The 19,102-nt window shown below is 33.0% G+C and overlaps 1 protein-coding gene and 1 pseudogene across 1 annotated transcript in view; one reads left to right on the top strand and one right to left on the bottom strand.

Annotated features, from left to right (window-relative positions):
- Positions 1-313: 313 nt before the first annotated feature.
- The window catches only part of KIF21A (kinesin family member 21A), a 132,189-nt gene continuing 113,400 nt past the window's right edge, over positions 314-19,102 (bottom strand). The window contains 9 exon segments of the mRNA XM_015594359.2: positions 314-1,566; positions 5,596-5,795; positions 7,075-7,245; positions 8,762-8,879; positions 10,893-11,057; positions 12,615-12,795; positions 14,357-14,493; positions 18,003-18,014; positions 18,622-18,660. Coding sequence (XP_015449845.1) covers positions 1,473-1,566; positions 5,596-5,795; positions 7,075-7,245; positions 8,762-8,879; positions 10,893-11,057; positions 12,615-12,795; positions 14,357-14,493; positions 18,003-18,014; positions 18,622-18,660 — 1,117 coding nt within the window. The 3' untranslated portion in view covers positions 314-1,472.
- Positions 14,903-15,021, top strand: LOC112484901 (annotated as a pseudogene).

Below are 19,102 nucleotides of genomic sequence, written 5' to 3'. Positions count from 1 at the left end.
TTGTCCTAACATTTATAGGAATAATTTTTATTTGTTTTACTATTTATGTTAAAATCTTTAAATTATATAGTTCAATTTAATTCCTTTAAATAGTAAGCTTCTTGGTTCATCAAGATTGGATTATGGTTAAAACTTTTAAAGAATATTTCATGTCTAGTGAGCTAAGAAAAGACACATATGAAGTGCTGGATAACAACGCGTATGAATTGCTAGATAACTACAAAATGCCTTTCCTTATATCACAGAGTGAAAACAAAGTTTTACAAACACTGGCCATTTTCATATAATTAGAAAAAGAACAATAGAATAAAAATAATTCATAGCAACACGTTTATTGAAGTCCTAGCTAAGTTTTCATTTACAAGCAAATATTTTCAAGGAAAAAAAAATCACAAGACAATATTTTCAAATGTTATACCATCTACATACAAATTAAACTTGCAGAATTTACAAATTAATATTCTGACAGACATATAAATTATACATCCTTTCGCAAATCCAATCTACAGCATTTAAAAATCATACAGTTACAACGTAAGATGTTCTCTTTTTACAATCTACCTATTTACATAGCTTTTCCCACAACAGATGATACAGTTTTCATCATAGCTACCAAGATTTGCAAACATAGTGTATTTAAAATATATTTAGCAGCATATAAAAAAATTAGATAAAAGGGGAAGGAAATACTACTATTAAATAAAAATGAAATTAAAAGGTGATAATAGAAACAACTCCATAGGAAAATAGATCAAAATATATTTCTGTTAGGACATCAAAAATGTTTCCATCACAGAACATATGCACAGCACTAATAAAACAATGTAACGGCATTTTAGTCCTGAGCACAGGATATAGCACAGCTGCAAAACTTTGGTCAATACAAGTAAACATCAACATTTACCACAAACTGTTTAATATTATTTGTTAGTAGATTAAGGTCAATTCCTCCTAATGAAAAATCATCAACAATATTCTCATCTTTTTTTCCATTTCATTAAAAGAGTTTTGAAATTTGGAAACCCCAGACAAACAAACCATAATTTGACTAACATTTCCAAATATGTTTAAATACATAAAGCATCTGAACGGACTATATAAATGAGTTAATAGTGGGTTGCATTATATTCCAGGTATTTTTTTCTGACTGTCACAAAGGCATACATATTGTAATTCAAATAATTTGAAGGTGTTTTTTATAGCTAGCCATAAAAACCCAGCCACAATAAAAGTGCAAATCGAGCAATATATCAATTATAGGGTATGTATGTATTGAGCAACATTAATATTAAGCACAGAGAATAGCACACATTTTTATTAGAATAACATTTATATTCAGCAGTTGAATTCAGATATATTTTCCAGTTAATCCACTCATTAATCTTTGCCTAATAAATGTAGGGTAACATTTTCCATAAAGAACATACAGAGTGTTATCACAGTATTCAGTTTATGGCTATCTTCATTCATGTTTAATTACTGGCAATATCTTCTCCCAGATCTCCTGTGTCAGAGATCTGACCATCTTGCAAATTGCGAGCCTTCCAAATTCTTACAGTTCGATCACTACAAAACAATAAATTTAAAATGTACATGAGAAAAGAAGCAGAAAAATAAAGAAACAGCTCTTAGAATTACTTATCATGGAAACATTTTCTGAAGAGGTCTTTAATAGATGTAAGTAAAAATATACATTGTCCCATAGGTATACCTGAAAGGTACTCATAATAATGATATTAAAAATAGCTCATATTATCAAGGGTATGGGCAAGGCATTGTTCTATGTGCCCTTTGTGCACATTAATGCATTTAATTCTCTTTAACTACAATAAGAGGTAGATAATGCCATTATCCCCTTTCCATTGATGAGCAAACTGAGGTCCAGAAAGGGTAAATAATTTTCCCAAGATCATAAATAATTGATAGAGCCAAGATTTGAATCTAGGCAGTTCCAGGGCCCCTTCTCTTAACTACTCCACTGGACTCATTATTTCAGAAAACAACAGTAGTGTGGCATGTGGTCAGAGGTCATCATGCACAACAGTTCTGAGTAAGGTCACATGGAGCCTCTGGGAAAGAAGCTGGAGCAGGGAATCCTGGAACTTGGTGAATTTGGCAATAGTTAGGAAGAATTATGTTTGGATGAAATCAGCATAAGCCCATAGAAAAAGCAGGTGGCTATTGAGAAGTGGATTAATACTCTACTTATCATAGAACATAGAAGATACAAAGTGTTTCTGAGAAAACTTTTTTTGTTCACCCGGTATATGGGTATTAGGGACCAGTCATTAGATAATCACAGTTTTTACCATGTCTCTCATGGCTTAAAGGAAATGTTGCTTTTCTCTAATTTCCTAATAAACCGGAAGCTGTAACAAAGTCTATAGAATTTTATAGTTAGAAGGCACTTCAGAAATTATGTAGTCTATTTTGAAGATAAAAAAAGTTTAGTGACTTGTCCAATGAAACATAGTCAGCAGAGTTGAGCCTAGAATACAGGCTTTTCGGTTTTTACTCAATAATCTTACTCTTAAGAGTTCTCATCATGAAGGGGAAAATATTTTTTAAAATATATTTTTTTTCCTCTTATTTTTTTTGGTATCTATACGAGATAATTGATGTTAACCTACTGTGGTAATCATTTCACAATCTATGTAAGTTAAATCATTATGCTGTACACCTTAAACTTACATAGCACAATCTGTCAATTATATGTCAATAAAACTGGGGGAAAAATAATATTCTCATCAAACTACACGGCACATGTACATTGATAACAGCAAGGGGATATGTTTATTCATCTACACAATTCATCTGATTCCATTTATTCATTCAACCATCAACTCAACAAATGTTTATTGGCAACTTGCTGTGTTCCAGGCACTATTTTAGGTGCATATGATAAATCAAAAGTAAACAAATAAATAAAATGAAAAACAAAACCCTGCACACTTGAAGATCATGCATTCTAGCAAAAGGAGATAGACAATAAACCATAATAAATAAGTTATAAAGTTTATTAGAAAGTAAATATGTTATACAAAAAAAAGATATGGAAAAGGGGATCAGGGGTGCTGGGTAAAAGGAGAGATTGCGATTTTAAATAAAATGGCAAGGTTATCCTTATTGAGAAAGAAAGACATTGGAAGAAGTTCAAGATATCTGAAGGCAAAGCATTCTAGCCAAAGGGAGCAGCCAGAGCAAATGTCCCAAGGCAGTAGTAAATTTGGTATATCTGAGGACCAGCAAAGAAGGTATTGGGGTTGCAAGAGAAAGAACAAGCCAGAGAGTACTAGAAGGTAAAGTGAGAGAGGGTGCTCAGAGGGTCAGATCAAATACGGCCTTTACTCTAGGTGAAATGCAGGACCACTGCAAGGTTTTGAGCAGAGAAGGAATATGATTTGACCATTGTTTTAAAAGGATTATTCTATGTTGAGAACAGACTACGTATAGGCCAGGGCCTTGTTTAGGAGACTACTGTAGTAATCCAGGAGCTGATGGCGACTGGTATCAGTGAGATAGCAGAAGAAGTTATGAGAAGTGGTCATATTCAAGATCTAATTTAAAGGTAGAACAGGATTTGCTGATGGATTGGATATGCAGTATAAGAGAAAGGGAAGAATGAAGGGTCTTGGCCTGAGCAACAGAGAAGACAGAAGCTATCAACTGAGATGGAGAAGTCTGTAAGATGAGCAGGCTTCTTGAGAAAATCAGGAGTTCAGTTTTGGACATAGTAAGTTTGAGATGACTGAACTTCCACTACTGGCCATAACAGAGGTTTTTTTGTTTGTTTGTTTGGGTTTGGTTTTTGTTTTTTTTATTTTCCATTTTTTGGTTTTTGTATCTATTTGTGCTAGATTAATTCTCCAGCTGTAAATGAAGTGAAAACCTGACAAAATGTAAGGAACAACTGCTTTCAGACACTGGGCAATAGATAGTGAAGGGCTGTGATCCCTGAGAAAAGGGAAACAAAGAAGGTGAACTCTGTGACAGCTCTGGCTTTTGGCTCAGAATCACTTTCCAGACTACAGCACAGGGAGAGGGAATCCAAGCAGAAAACCACAGAATCATTGAGTTGAAAGACACAGAAATGAAAATCTGGGAGGTGTGAAGCAGTAGAATTTGCAGGACCACGTAGAGGAGAGGAACAAACTATGCAGACAGAACTATGGAGCTACGGGAAAATAATTCTGTCAATCTACGTAGCTGTTCCCTACTGTCTTTGACTGAATGCTAAACTGCACATAAAAAGATTAAGACTACAAGACCAGACCATAAAACAGCTGTTAGTGAGCTATAAATTGAACAATTGTCAGAGTTTATAGAGGGCTATGAGATGTTCAAGTTCTGACCAGGAAAGTAGAGAGATATTATCAAACACTCAGAATATTTGGTAGAAATCCAAGAAGAGTCAAAAACAAGTCTCAAAAATATGAAGCTGAACCACAAGTAACTTAATTGCCTGACAAACAAAGCTCAACACTCATTAAAAGAACACAAAAAATCCAGATACTCAAAGCACATTATAATGTTCAACACCCAATAAAATACTCCTTGACATAAAAGCAGGAAAAATAAGACCCATAATTATAAGAAAAATCAATCAATGACAACAGATCCAGAAATATCAGATAGAATGGAATTACTATATAAGGACTTTAAGTTAGGAATTACCTCAGTTTTAGTACCTATAACATAGGGTTTAGAATATTTACCTTCTAGAGTTCCAGGTACTAAATGAATTACTACCTGGAAAGCACTTAGAACAATGTCTGGCAGATACTAAGCACTAGATTACATCATTTTTATGGTCACAACATCTCTCCACCACCTTCAAGCATCTTAAATGTCACTTTCTCAGTGAGGCCTTCACTGAGCACCTATTATGTAACCCCTGCCCCATGACAGTCTCATCCTCCTTTCCTTGCTTTATTGTCCTCCACAGCACATAGCACCATTTAATAAACTTTATTTATGTATTTCCTTTCCTTTTCTTTAGAATGTAAACTAGGGCTTGAATCTGGCGTATTCACCTCTCTATTACCAAGAGCCTGGAACAGTGCCTGGCACACAGAAGAAATTTCATGAAGGAATAAATGAAAAAAAAATGAATCAATCAACCCAGCCACCCATGAGAATTAGGAAGCAGATGTTATTACTATGTATTTACAGTTTAAAGGGAGGTGGAAGAAGCACAAAGAGATTTTTTAAATGACTTGTTATAAATGTACAGAATGGCAAGTTTGTTGTCTTTCTGGGGAAAAAAATCTTTAGAAATTAGTCATCTATAAATGACTTTATAAATTTAAAAAAATTACCAGGGAAAGATCTGGCAGCAGACTTGCTAGTATGAGCAGAGTACTAATATAGGAGTAACATTATTATCATGTAACATGGGCAACCTAAATTCAGTGCTCATAGTATACATCAGAAAATATAAATAAGACATCCTAAATCAGACATGAGAATGACTCTAACAAAATAGGGATTTCAAGGTTTTCACGTTCTATGTTTCAAGATATTTACAACTTACGATATTTATTAAATCTGAATACAAGTAAGCAGTACAGAAGAAATCACATAGGAAAAACTTACTCAGCTGCAGTAAAAATATGGGTGGAATTAACACATATGGCATTGATAGGACTCTCATGACCCTTCATCTCTCCGACTGGCACAAAAGTGTCCATGTTCCAGAGTTTCAAAATGCCCCCTCTACAGCCACTGAGCAAAACTGGGTGGCCTGGCACCACTCCCAGGGCACAGACCCAATCCTTATGTGCATTTGGAACTTGCTGAGAGAAAAAAGAGAAATTAGCAGCTTAAGGTGAGCCTTCCAAACGGACATTTTCACACCAAAACAAGTTAAACATTTTTATTGACAAAACTCCATTTTTGGAATGCTGAGTGGCCTAGAAACTGTAAAAATCATTTTCTACACAACCACTCTCAGTGATTTAAACAAATAAATTTGTAATTTGCTCCCCAATTTGCCTCAATAATTATTATTAGTTTTATATCAGTATTTAATTCGTATAATGTCAAAAACCTATAGAATCTGAAAGATCTGGACAATATACAAAATTTTTCAAACATAACATTTTCTCCACAGGCAAGTAAATATCTCACCTTTCTCTAAAACGTATTTCATAGAACAAGTTTGAAAACTACAATCTGGTATGTAGACTAAGGACTGCCTCATAAAGTCACCGTCTCAAACTTTTGGTAGATAACGTAGAGGCGTAAAGCTTTTTATAGAAGAATGAAGCTAAACTATACATTTCATAACAAGCAAACGACATTATAAGATCAGACTAATGACTATATTTTGTGCACAAATGTATTTATATGCACAATATAAAAGTTACAACCATGAAGGTATGTCTAGAAAAGAAAAATCTATATGCAATTTATGCATCTATTAACATTCATGCTACTTGTTTATTTTGGTTTTGTTTTTTTGCAAGCAGGAAAGTGGTGGCAACTGCAATACGTACACACTCATACGTGTATGAGGAAAAAAGCTTGAAATTTAGAGCAATGTCATCTGTTAACTATTTTCTTTCACTGGAAATTAGGTAAAGACACCAATATTTGATTGTATTGATACAGCACTTCAGCTCAACTATTGTTCTATGGAAATGAGAGAATGATCATTTTTGGATGCATGAAGATGCTCTTGTCGAATGAGGAGTCATTACACTACTTTAACGTTAGCTAAACTTAGTACTCTATGGAATATGTGTACATAAAACAAAAAAAACAAAATGAGAAACTATAACTGCCCTACTCCAAGACCAATTTAGTGAACACATGCATGGGCAATCCCAGATCTTTTAACTCTTATTAGTGTTTATTTTCCTCTTATCTAGGAGGTATTATTAAATGTTGAATGTTGCCCTTCTCATAATTAGTAACGCTAGTGGGTGATGAGGAAATGCCCATTAAGAGGAAGCCCTCATTAATATTATCCCTAAACAATGAAGGTCTACATAGAGGCTCTTCAAATTCTTATATAGACTACTGAATGGCTTTGCAGTACCCACTCAATTCCATGAAAAGGTTTTACATTACCTGTAGAAGATCTTTTTGAGCTAAGTCCCATTTCTTGATTCCATTATCTCTGGATCCACTAAATAAGTTATCCCCTTGTATGGTTAGCGCCTCAATGCCATCATAATGAGGGGGTTCAAAATTGTGGGTGGGGCTCACAGTTCCAAGAGCCCCTTCAGTTACATCAAACATCTAAAAAAAATAAAAAGCAGAAAGAAAGCAGTCATTCTACTTAACTTACAAATAAGCACCTATATGTGTTCTAAGAGCCCCTTCAGTTACATCAAACATCTAAAAAAAGGCAGAAAGAAAGCAGTCATTTTACTTAACTTACAAATAAGCACCTATATGTGTTCCTTCATAGAAATACATACACATGTATAGTAACATGACATGATTTGTTCCGTTACAATATTTTACTGAAGTACCTAAATTAGCCTGATATGAACGACTCGGAATGAACCTGAGTCCTATTTTCATACTACTTTTGCTTATATGTCACATGCTTACATGTCTGCAGGATCTTTTTTATGGACAAGTGTACAAATGACAAGTTCGATAACAAAAATACTACATATCAAACCAGTTAAAATTCAAATAAATGCTATGATTGTTAGTTAAACACTGTTAGGAACCTCTGCAGTCCTGGTGGTCATCTCAAATTCCCCTAAAGCTGCTATTTAAAAACTTTTCACTCCCCTCAGTTGTCCTCATCTCTCTTAGCCACTGACCTTGTGATTTCCTCAAAAGGCTAGCATGATCAAAAATATGTTTTTGGACCCTCCCCTTCATTCCAAAGTTTCCTTTTATCTTAAAACATTCTCTACTCTTCCCTTCTTTTCAGATGCTAAAGTGTACTTGCTTCTTCCCAAGGTTCACATATTTGATCTGATTTTAACTCTCCCAACCACCTTCTTCAACTGCCATTTCACTCTTCTCACACTTTCCTTTTCCACTAAGGCCATTTCTTAAGCATATAAACATGCTCACATCTACAGAATACAAAATCCTCTCCCCTTATCCATTGTATTTTCAAGTCACTAACCCATTTCTCATCTCTTAATCCAAGATTCTGGAAAGAGTACTTACACTCTTCCTATCACTCTTTCTTACTGTATCCTCTTTTTGTTCCTATTGATCCTTAAAGGTATTTCCCAGGGATGAATCCTGGCAACTTCTCATTCCTTTGGTCATGTCATCTACTCTAATTCCTTGAGCATGTGCTTCTTTTTAAATGGCTCCCAAATCTACATCTCTAGTCATAATGTATCATGAGCTCTAGACTTGCCTTTCGAATGGCCTGCTGGCCTACATGATGATGTCCTCTGTTGTTAGTATCTCAAATTTAACATTTCCAGAATCAAACTAAACATCTTGCCTTACTCTATCTGCTAATTATCTCAAATCTGAAGACTTGAGATAATATGCTCAATAAAAAAGATGGTGACAATGAGACTCAAGAATTACTTGGATGACTGAGTTAAAATCTTTAAAATTTCTCCCAACCTATCATCTATCAAAAATGAGAATACACGTTTGACTAAGATGATATAATCAGGAGTGAAAAAAACAAAAAAAAAAAGACCAGGAAGAAAAAGCAAAGGCTAGAAACGGGAATAAAGAAAATTGGTTAAGAGAAAGGGTGAATGAATACTTCTAACAAATCATTAAATAAAAGAATATAATTCAACAACTCTATTATACATACTTTGATGTAATGATCCTTGGAGCCAGTGATGATTAGATCCTGCCCATTGGAAATCTGATCTACAGTAAGGCACATAACAGGGCCCAGGTGTCCTGTTAACTTTCCTGTAGACTGAAACCTTTAAAAAGAAAGAAAAATAATTTTCTTTGAAAATATTTCTTAGCATGTTGAGGCCAAGTCTCAACATAAACAATCTTTGATAAAACAGTTCACTATTTTTTTAGCTCTCCCTCTATGCAATTCAGTTCAAATTAGAGTTTAAAAAAAATGGTCAAACTAATCTATTCTATAATGAAAGTGGGAAGAGTTCTAAAGAAGTTATTCCAAAGCTGACTAATGTCATTTAGGTAGTAAATAAAGAGGCAGCAAAAGTGCAAAACATTGCTAATGACTAATTTTTAACTCCAACCTAAGTCGAGATAAACCTTAATCTGTTAAATGTCCAAACATGTGATAGACATATGACTGATGTTTTTAGGTCCAATTTGAAATTCAATGAAAACAACTCTATCAGAGGTATAACTTACCTAATCAATAACTATATGAATAAAGCGAAATCATTTTATTATATACACACACATAAATATTTTCACATATACAAATACATATATATGTACTCATGTATACACATATATAATATGTGTGTATGTACATCAAAAAATAGGTAGTACATTTCATCAATTATTATAAAGATAGGAAAATGACCAGAACATATATCTGACTGGTAGAAAAGTGTGTGATGTCAATCATAAGGGGGTGATAATGAACCTTTGTTTCACAGTCGTATCTCAAATCAAGATGCTGGAATACGGAGATGTATTAAGTTCTCAGGATATTATAATTCTCAAAAACTATTCTCTTAGTTACTCTGTTAAGGTAAGTCTATATTTAATCATGTTGCTGAAATCAAACAGGTCTCAAAGGATCCAACTTTCCGCAAAATAAAAAGTATAAAGATTTTCAAAAGCTGATTATCTTGTCTGCCTTATGTTATGATTTTGAGTATCTTCCTCTATGGTATCCCCAGTATGAGTCAAATTTAATATCTTCGAGGATAAACCAAGTCCTCATTTCTTTTCCAATTTTTTAAAACAAGTACTGTTTATAATTTTCTACAATTTATTTCTAAAACAGTACTCAGGACTGTGGTTCTTTCCCTCTTTCCCACTCATCTATTTATCTATAAATTATGTACATTATACTTTCTCAGTCATCTGTTGAAATGTTATAACTAGTTATTCTCCAAGTTTCTCAAATAAATATCCCTTTGATTTACTGCTGACAAAGCCCTTCTAGATGGGAGTTACTATCTGAATTGTAAACTTTACTCAGTACCCTGTAATTGTCTGTTTAATGGCATTTATCCTCCATTATAACATGAGCTCTGAGAAGTGAGATACACCACATTTGTCTTGCTCAGTCTTTATTCTCAGGTCCCATCACATTGCTGGGGCAGTACCTGCCATAATTAATGTAGAATAAATATTTGTTTACTAATAAATAAATATTCTCTTGTTACCCAAATTTTAAGAACTAGAAAAGAAACTAAAATAAACAACTCAACTAAAGGATAAAAGTTCATACTTCATGGCAAGTAAAAAAAATCAAAGATGTAATTTCTTACATTTCAATTTATCAATTTTTTTAAACCATTTTGTCTTCTTAATACTTTATCTTTTACATATATTTTATTTTATATTCACCAAAACTCTTTAAGGATTTATGCCCACATTTGTTAAGTTTATAAACTGAAAAATTTGAGATAGAAAATGTTTAAATAATGTTGCAAAAAAGTAATTCTTTCAAAGATACTGGTAAAACTAAGATGAGAATCTTGGTCTCTAGTAAACAACACAATTTATAGACAAGTACTAAGAGAGGCTAAGGTTTTAATTCTATTTTCTTTCATATACCTTTTGTTTTTTGCCAGCAATGGAACTTAAAAGAAAGGAAAATTGTGAGTTTGCCAATGAGGACAGAAAAAACTCTTAGGAGTGTTAGGCTAAATAGAAAAGCCTATGATTTAATATAAACTTCTGAAGTTATAGAAATCGAATTTCACATGCACTATGTTAATGTCTGAAAGTTGAATCTTCCATATGCAAGAAGTACATTTTCTTCAAAATTCTACCTTTTAAGGTCCCACATTCTGACAGCATTTCCAGAAGCTGCATAAAGGAAAGTGCCCGTTGGGTTTAGTGCAATTTGATTGATCTGGTTCTCTCCAGAAGGAATAGCTACTGTCCGGCTGGTACTCGCAGAACAAGCATCTCCAAGAGTAACTTGACCTGAAGACCTTAACAGAGACAAAACAAAGCAAAAAAAAAAAGTCACATTTCTGCACGAGTTCACCTTAAAATTCCTTGAATTCCTAAGAAACTGGCTTAAGCAACAATTATATACTGAGTCCTTTTTGGTCACTGTATACACATAGAACCTAGTATTGTACCTCACACACACCTAGTTGGCACTTATAAATATTTTAATGAATAAGTGAATGAATAAAACAAGATGACATGGCTTAAAACTCTTAATTTGCAGTCTATTATATTGCTAGGAATGAATTGGCCTGAATCAGGAATGATTAAAATATCATTCAGAAAATATTAGATGATAAAGATTTAAAAAAAACAAAACAAAAAAAAAAAACACCTCAACAAATAATAAAGTGTCACAAAAGTAATTCATTTTCCTGCAGCTTCCAGAAGCCCCTTGTGGGCCAGGCCTACCAGTATGCCTTTTGTCTAAAAGAGCTGTCCTTTTGAATCACTGAAGACAAAACTATTTTCAGTTTTTGTTTACTTTAACCTCCCATCCATACATGCAGTATTTACTATGTGCCAAAGACTCCAACATAACATTTCTATTTCCTCAGATAAATTCTAAATGGCAAATATATTTACGTTTTGAAACATTTTCTTAGCTAACTTCGAAAATATCATCTTACAATCAGTCTATTCAAATCTGACTTTAGTGAGTGAACTAGATTAGAAAATTTCTAACATAAGATACAGCATTCTTTTTCTATAAAATTTCCTTCTAGAGACTTGTTTTCAATATAATAAATAATTAGTAGTTCTTGAAATGCAAATTAGCACTTAAATGTTAATAATCCCTACTTTACAAACTATTAAGCTATTAAATACTCCTGACTCTAAATCTATAATCCGAGTAAAAATTAACCTTCCCTATGTTCCCTTCTCTTATTTAAACTAGCAAAATTTACCTCAATTTCTATTATGTAAAACAGTTCATTAATCTTATGGCAAAAAGAATCATTATTTGCTCTACATTTTGAAGACATATGTGATAACAGACACAGAAAACAAACTCATCCTCTAGTTGTCCAACATAACCTGCAGTTATGAAATCTCTGCTAACACCGAAGCCTGTAAGTCCTCCCCCCGCAAAAAACCTATCGATTACTCAGTACCTGCTAATTAAAGATTACAAATACTTCTTAACTGTCTACAGTGGGTGACTTGAGCCACTCCCCAAGGACTGGTATTCATTCGAAGCAGGTAATTAATGTAAATCATTTAACTACATCAAGTGATAAATACCACAAAAATGTAAAACCTTAGTATTTGGGAGCGAGGAAATATAAAACGTGTACTTAGTCACAGATTGAATATGATTTATCCCTTTCTGTTTAATACTAGGCTCTCATATTTTATTTTCTCAATCGTTTTTTCCCTTTATTTCATCTGTGTTCTTACTGTAAACATTTTAACATCCTTTTGGAAGTGGACAAATATAAAGAAATAAAAATGCTTTCATAGGCCCATTTTTTCTTATATTTTGTAAACAAGAACTATTCACCCCTTACGATACTTGGCTTTAAGTTACTTACGTCAGTGTTCGGATGCACTTTGCTGAGTCTCTGATATCCCACACCTTAATATAAGATGTCGACACAGTGAAGACCAAACTTGTATAATTACAGTATTTTACAGATACGACGTTGTTGGGATGACCTCCCAGTGACATTATCTCTTGCCCTGTCACCAGATTCCATACTTTACAAGTACGATCTAAAACAAACAAATAAAAAAAAGGGAAATACTGTCACTATGAACTAAATTAGGTTCTCTTAACAATAAAAATTATTTAAACAATTTCTCTTCCATGAGAAGGAAATGCGATAAGAAAACAGTAATTGTTCCATGAATCTGCCACAGGCATCCTGACTCCATCCCTGACCCTCTGCAGCAGGTGCAAGGGCAAAGTAGGTGTAAAGGATCAGATGAAACCCAGGAATATCTGCTGTATGCATTCTGTGGTATTAAAATATAATTATATTAAAAATTTTAAATATTCATATCAAAAGAATATTGCTTCAATTGCCCCGGAATTTAAAATGGCCATCTCAAATCAGCCTCTTCAAAACGTTCTGCTTTAATCATGTCCCTACCTCCTCACAACACACTACATGCATAAACATACACACCTTTCTTTTCCAGGGGTCATTGATGGATGGATTTTATTTTTGACCCAAAATATAATCATAAAAGTATTCTATTTTGCTTTTCTGACATGTTGACTATCTAATTATCTTGGAGAGATTAATTTAATTTGAATGATTAGAAAAGTATATTTTTACAGAGCAGAGCAGATTATTTTTAAATTGGGGAACTGCTTGCCATTATTTACAGTTCGTAAGTTCTAGCAAATAAATTTTACTAGCTCCCCAAATTCCTAACGTGCTTCCTTCTTTCCTCTCAAGTTTCATTGTGCACCACTTCTCTTACATATATTCCACTATTCAACTCAATTGGATTTGATTTCCAAAAGTACCCCACTTTCACCTCCATGTCTCTGCTCATGTTCTGTAATCTTGATGGCCAATCCTTATCTGACAATAACCAAACCATCCCATAAGGTTCATCCTAAGTGCCTCCTCATCAAAGCCTTCTTTATTTCTCACAGCTTGGCATAATCGCTCTCTTTTCTGAAACCCCAAAACTTTTAGTCTATAACTCTTCAAAGCAGTTATACTTGATTTCTAGCTACCTACAATTGTACCAAAGAGAGCAGGTTCAGAGACAAGTAGACCTAGGTTTCCAATCCTGGCTCTTCTACTTACTAGCTAAGATTTTCTGGGAAATTTATTTAATTTATTGAATCCTCAGTTTCTTCATTTGTAAAATGAGGGTGCAACATGTATCTCATTGGGTTTGTAGTGAGATATAATTTGTAGAGTGTCTAGCATAGTCTCTGACATACAGTAAGTGCTCAAAAAATGGTTGTTACTACCCATTTTATTTTCTTTACCACACTGTACCTTGCAATGGCCTTTTATAAATTTTTATACAAACTTCATTACCAAGCTTAGGGTCTTGCGTGTATTAGATGCTCAGTTATCAAAGGGAGATGTATTCTCTCAACATTCTATTTACATAACATCAACAGACGTTATACTTTCTTCATAACTATGCGGTAGTTTTATATTTTATATAATTCAGGGGTTGAACTAAATTATCCTCTCATATTTTTATGGGTCTTAAGTAGTTTGACATTTTTTTTTAAAGCCTGTTAAAAATGTAATTATTTTTTTTAAATCTGTTAAATGACCTTATGAAAAACTACCGGCACCTTTTGATCCAGTGAAGAGGAGATCATCAGTAGAATCCACACAGAGCATGGCTTTTGTATGCCCTTCAGCTATATGAACACACTGCAGTGGAGAAGCTCTGATTCCTTTTGAAGCAGGGAATGGGTTGATTATGCCCCTGAGTTGGGGGAAAAAAAATTTACTTCAGTAGCAATATCACGATACCAATTTTATTTTTTATCTGACATTTTTTACTCTTTCTTAGTAATTAGTAATAAAATTCAGACTGCTCCCTTGTCTCTTTTTTAAGCAAAAGGACAAAGTGTGAAATAGCAATTGTAGTGATGGAGTACATCAATTAATTAGGCATCAGCTAGCAGCTGCATTCTACAAAAAGCAAAGCCTATGATACATTTGGATTTTCTTATTAGTAATTCCATCTCTTCGAAGTTTAATGAACCAATATTGGGAGTTGTTTGTGTGTAGTAAATTCTGACAAATAAGAAAGTATAAATGACAGAACTGAAATATGTGACTCTATCCCACACTGGAGTCAAAAAAGGACATTATTTAAAAAGTATAACACAGTCTACAGCCATGGCACCCTGAACAAGCCCGATCATGTCTGATTTCAGAAGCTAAGCAGGGTTGGGCCTGGTTAGTACTTGGATGGGAGACCACCTAAGAAGACCAGGTACTGTAGGCATAAAAAAAAAAAAAAAAAGTATAATACAATACCATGTAAAATATTAAGAAAGCAAATTTAAAAAAAAAAATTTTAAAGACAGGAATAATTGCATGGACAGAAATTCTAAAGGGAGAATGGCTCAAAAATATCCAAAACTTAAAGAAAAAATTCTAACAATCTCAAAGGAGACAAAAAGAAGAATGAGAATTTAAAAGAACAGTGATGTTCTTTAGGGAACTTTCCCATGAGTTTAGTATTTCTAGAGTTTCTGCTTTATGCTACTGAGCTATCACTATGGAAATAGACAGATCATCAAAACACTATATCCTAAAAGAGTTTAAGACAGTATCTGAATTGAAATAATTGTGTTGAGAAGACTAAAGATAAGAATGAATTAACACATGATAAATATGTCATTCAGATGTACCTTTGCTCAGAAAAGGAAGAAAAATTATGGTCAAATATGTCCATTACATAAGACAGATGGCATAATATTCAGACAAATACAGGTATAAAATCAAACTGTGTGTTTCTATCTTTTTGATGAAAGAGAACAATTTTCAAAATGCAAGGGACAGAAATGATTAAGAAGAAATATGAACCAAGATAAGTTAGAGTTGACAATGGAGGCTTATTCAGTGAGTTTAAGTAGTTCTGTTTTTAAAATCATTATATCGCAGGATTTTTAAGGTAGATGAGGGCAAAAATCACTGGAGTATCTCCATTGCTACTTTAAGGACATTAATAAAGGGGATAAAACATGTAGACCTAATTTTCCAAAAAGGAGGTAAAAAGTGGATTTCAGAAATTACAGATGAGTAAAATCAAATCATTATAAACACTTAAACGCTTATCAATAAGAGATAGCATGAGCTCACTAATCTCATGGAAGAAGTTCTTTGTAGAGTTAACAGACAACAAATTAGGGGAATATCATATTGTTAATATATGTTGATTCCAAAAAAGCCCATACACTAAGCCTCTTGAATGATATCCTTGTGGACATGGTGGTAAGTATGAAACTGTTATAGTTAGGCAGTTCCATTGGTAATTGGAGTAACACCTAAAGAATCAATGGACCTATCGATCTGGAAGTGGGTCTTCAAAATTTAGTCAATCTTTTTCTTTTTCTAGCCCTAAAGACAGAGATGGCATGTTTATTAAACTGATATATTAAAGAGCTGGCTGGCTACTGTGTTTATTGCCTAGAAAAATGACTGAAACAGAATTCATTTATTATAAGTATGCTCTTAGCACTAAAATGATCATTGAATAAAATTTAAACATAAAGTTTAAGTCAAAGATATAATAGAATGCTCCAGGTAGGAAAGGGGCTTAATAGTAGCCTAGATTTAAAAAGCTAAAGACATTTAGTTATTGAATACAAGATCAATGGATGAACAATTTATGGTTCCTCTCCCAACATTTTCAATGATTTGCTCAGTAGAAGTAAACATTTCAAGAGAAAGTAATAGAGCTACTATAGTGTGCCAAGGCCACATCTGGAATGGGGTTGAGTTCTAAGATGCCACATTTTAAGAACATTAAAAAATTAGAGACTTTTCAAAATAGTGGAAGCAGAATAAAGGATCTGTCGACTATATTATATAAGGAATAGATGATGAAACTAGACCTATTGATTTGATAAAAAGAACACTCATTGGAGAGGACACAATAGCACAGTTAAAGGGCTGGCTATTTAAAGAACTGTCACATACACACCAAAAGAGTTATTGGATTAATTCTTATATAGCTCAAAAGGGCTGATGAAAGACCAATGAATAGAAATTTAAAGGAGGTAAATTTAGGTTCAGAATTTTTTAAAAAGCAACTTTATTTTTAGGTTCTTGTTATAATGATTTGAAAAAGTAAAAGGAGTTCCTTACTACTAGAAATGATACCCGGAATTTTTATCACTACATATATAAGTTCAGTCTAATGCTATCATTTACATACATATGTCCATTTGAGATTCTTGAAATTAATGCTCAGTAATTTGTTTGTAATGTAAGAATTTAACCAGATTAAAAATGAAATTGTAGCAATAGCAACTGACTGTGCATTAGATCATATATTTTCAACATAATTTGATGGCTTCAGTTCATAGCTATGCAGGATTTCAAAATGTCATATTCAAACTTGTGAGGTTTTACTCCCGTTACATCTCAAACAGAAAAAAAAATATGCATATTCCAACAAGCTGACTATAAAGAAAAAATCCATGTTAACAGTCAAAGAGCTGTTTTTAGTCAGCAATTAATGACACAAGTCATCTTAAGAAAAAAATCAGAAGCCTCAATTATGTGATACTATGTCTCCAAAAGATTTCCTCCCTTCAAATTATCAGCTTTATCCTAAGAATTTAGTGAATGTTCCCCAATGACATCAAATCCAACACAATTCTCTCATTCAAGAGTTATTAAATGTTCCCCTGATGATATAACATCCAACACAATTCTGTCATGTCAAAAAGGTTGTGATGTTACAGAAGCATTCGGTAAATATTTGCCTCCAGTGACGTATGTGTGGCACAGCTACTGGAGAGCCTCTCTCTTATTCTTAGATGTTTTAATACCATTGATTATTCACATACCTGAAGAAATATAATCTAAACATTAAATATGGCATTTTATTAATTAGATACTAAAGCATGCTCTCAACTATTCAGAATATTAGGGATTATATATATATATGTATATACACACACACATATATATATATATTATCTTACATCAAAGATAATGAAGAAAATATAGAAATTGGAAACATGCATCCATGGTACTTCTTTCTCTATTAGAATTAATCTATTCACATTCTGATATATAGAAATCGACTTTAAAACAGTTTCTTAAATGTTGCGAACTTGTACAACAGATCTGCTCGGAAGAAACAAAATAAAACAAAACAAAAACAAAAACACTTATTATTGTTCCATCCAAACCAGTGAAGTCATGTAATACTGTGAATGAGATTAATTTCTTTTCCCTCCCCCTGCCTACCTTCTGGAGGATCTACTGATGATCAGCAAAGGAGACACATGATAAGTGGGAAGTGGAAATAAGAGAGAGGAAGAGAGAGAAATTAAGGGTCCAAAGAAATCCATAACATGAAAAAAATGCAACATTATTATTTTAAAAGTAGCATCTATCAGTAAAAAAAATTATTTTTTTTTTAAAAAGGCTCTGCTGCACTCTATTTTTCTTTTTTTTTCCCCATCACAAAACTTGCCATAAACTTTTTATTTAAAATTGCTAAACAAACAAGAAAAAATACCATATTCACCTCCACACTCTAAGGTATTGGAAATACTTAATCGTTGAGGAGCAAACCTTCTTGAAATTAATATTCATAGAACTTAATTTCTTTTAAAGAAAAGATTTAGTTTACAGATAGAAAACAAATATCAAAAGATTTTATGATATACAAAAAAGTTTGGCACTGCTTTGTCTAAAATGTACACCACAAAAATATATTAAAATTAATATGTTTAAAATATTAGTGCATTTATATGGTTTACAAGTTACGCATGCAACAAAAATGAGACTCATTTACAGTACTAGAAAGGCATTTTAGAACATCATGAAATGCCAGAATATAGGAAAGATAGAAAGAAAGTACCTTTGTACCTCCGACAGAGAGGAATCACTTTCATCAGACCTACAGTGAAAGAGTTAGAATTATGAGGAGAAAGGATACAGATGTCAACAGGTAAAGACACAGATTGAACTGAAAATTAACAGTATGAATAATAGAAATATAGCAAACACTTCCTTTATGTCACCCTGCTTTTCTATTTGCACTGGATATCAGCAAATTCAATGCATAGTTAAATCGGGTAAAATATTTGATTCTTATGTTGTCTACAAAGACTTTGGAAAAAAACTTTCTATCACCGATTCACAGAACCTATCTATCCTCACTCCTAAAATGTAGGCCCCAAAGAGGAGCAATATCAAGTAAGTAAAATACATCACTTCAAGATTCTTTCTATTTAATTAAGTAGTACCAGAAAAAATTTCCCATTTCAATAAGTATTAATGAATTTTATTCATCTTGATAATTACTTTAGATTTAGACGCTAATATGGAAGTTGCATAAT

The sequence above is a fragment of the Pteropus alecto genome, unplaced genomic scaffold (genome assembly GCF_000325575.1).
Source record: "Pteropus alecto unplaced genomic scaffold, ASM32557v1 scaffold778, whole genome shotgun sequence".
NCBI classification, from domain to species: domain Eukaryota; kingdom Metazoa; phylum Chordata; class Mammalia; order Chiroptera; family Pteropodidae; genus Pteropus; species Pteropus alecto.
Note: the sequence above shows the minus strand (reverse complement) of the source record. Positions and strands in the feature narration are given on the sequence as shown.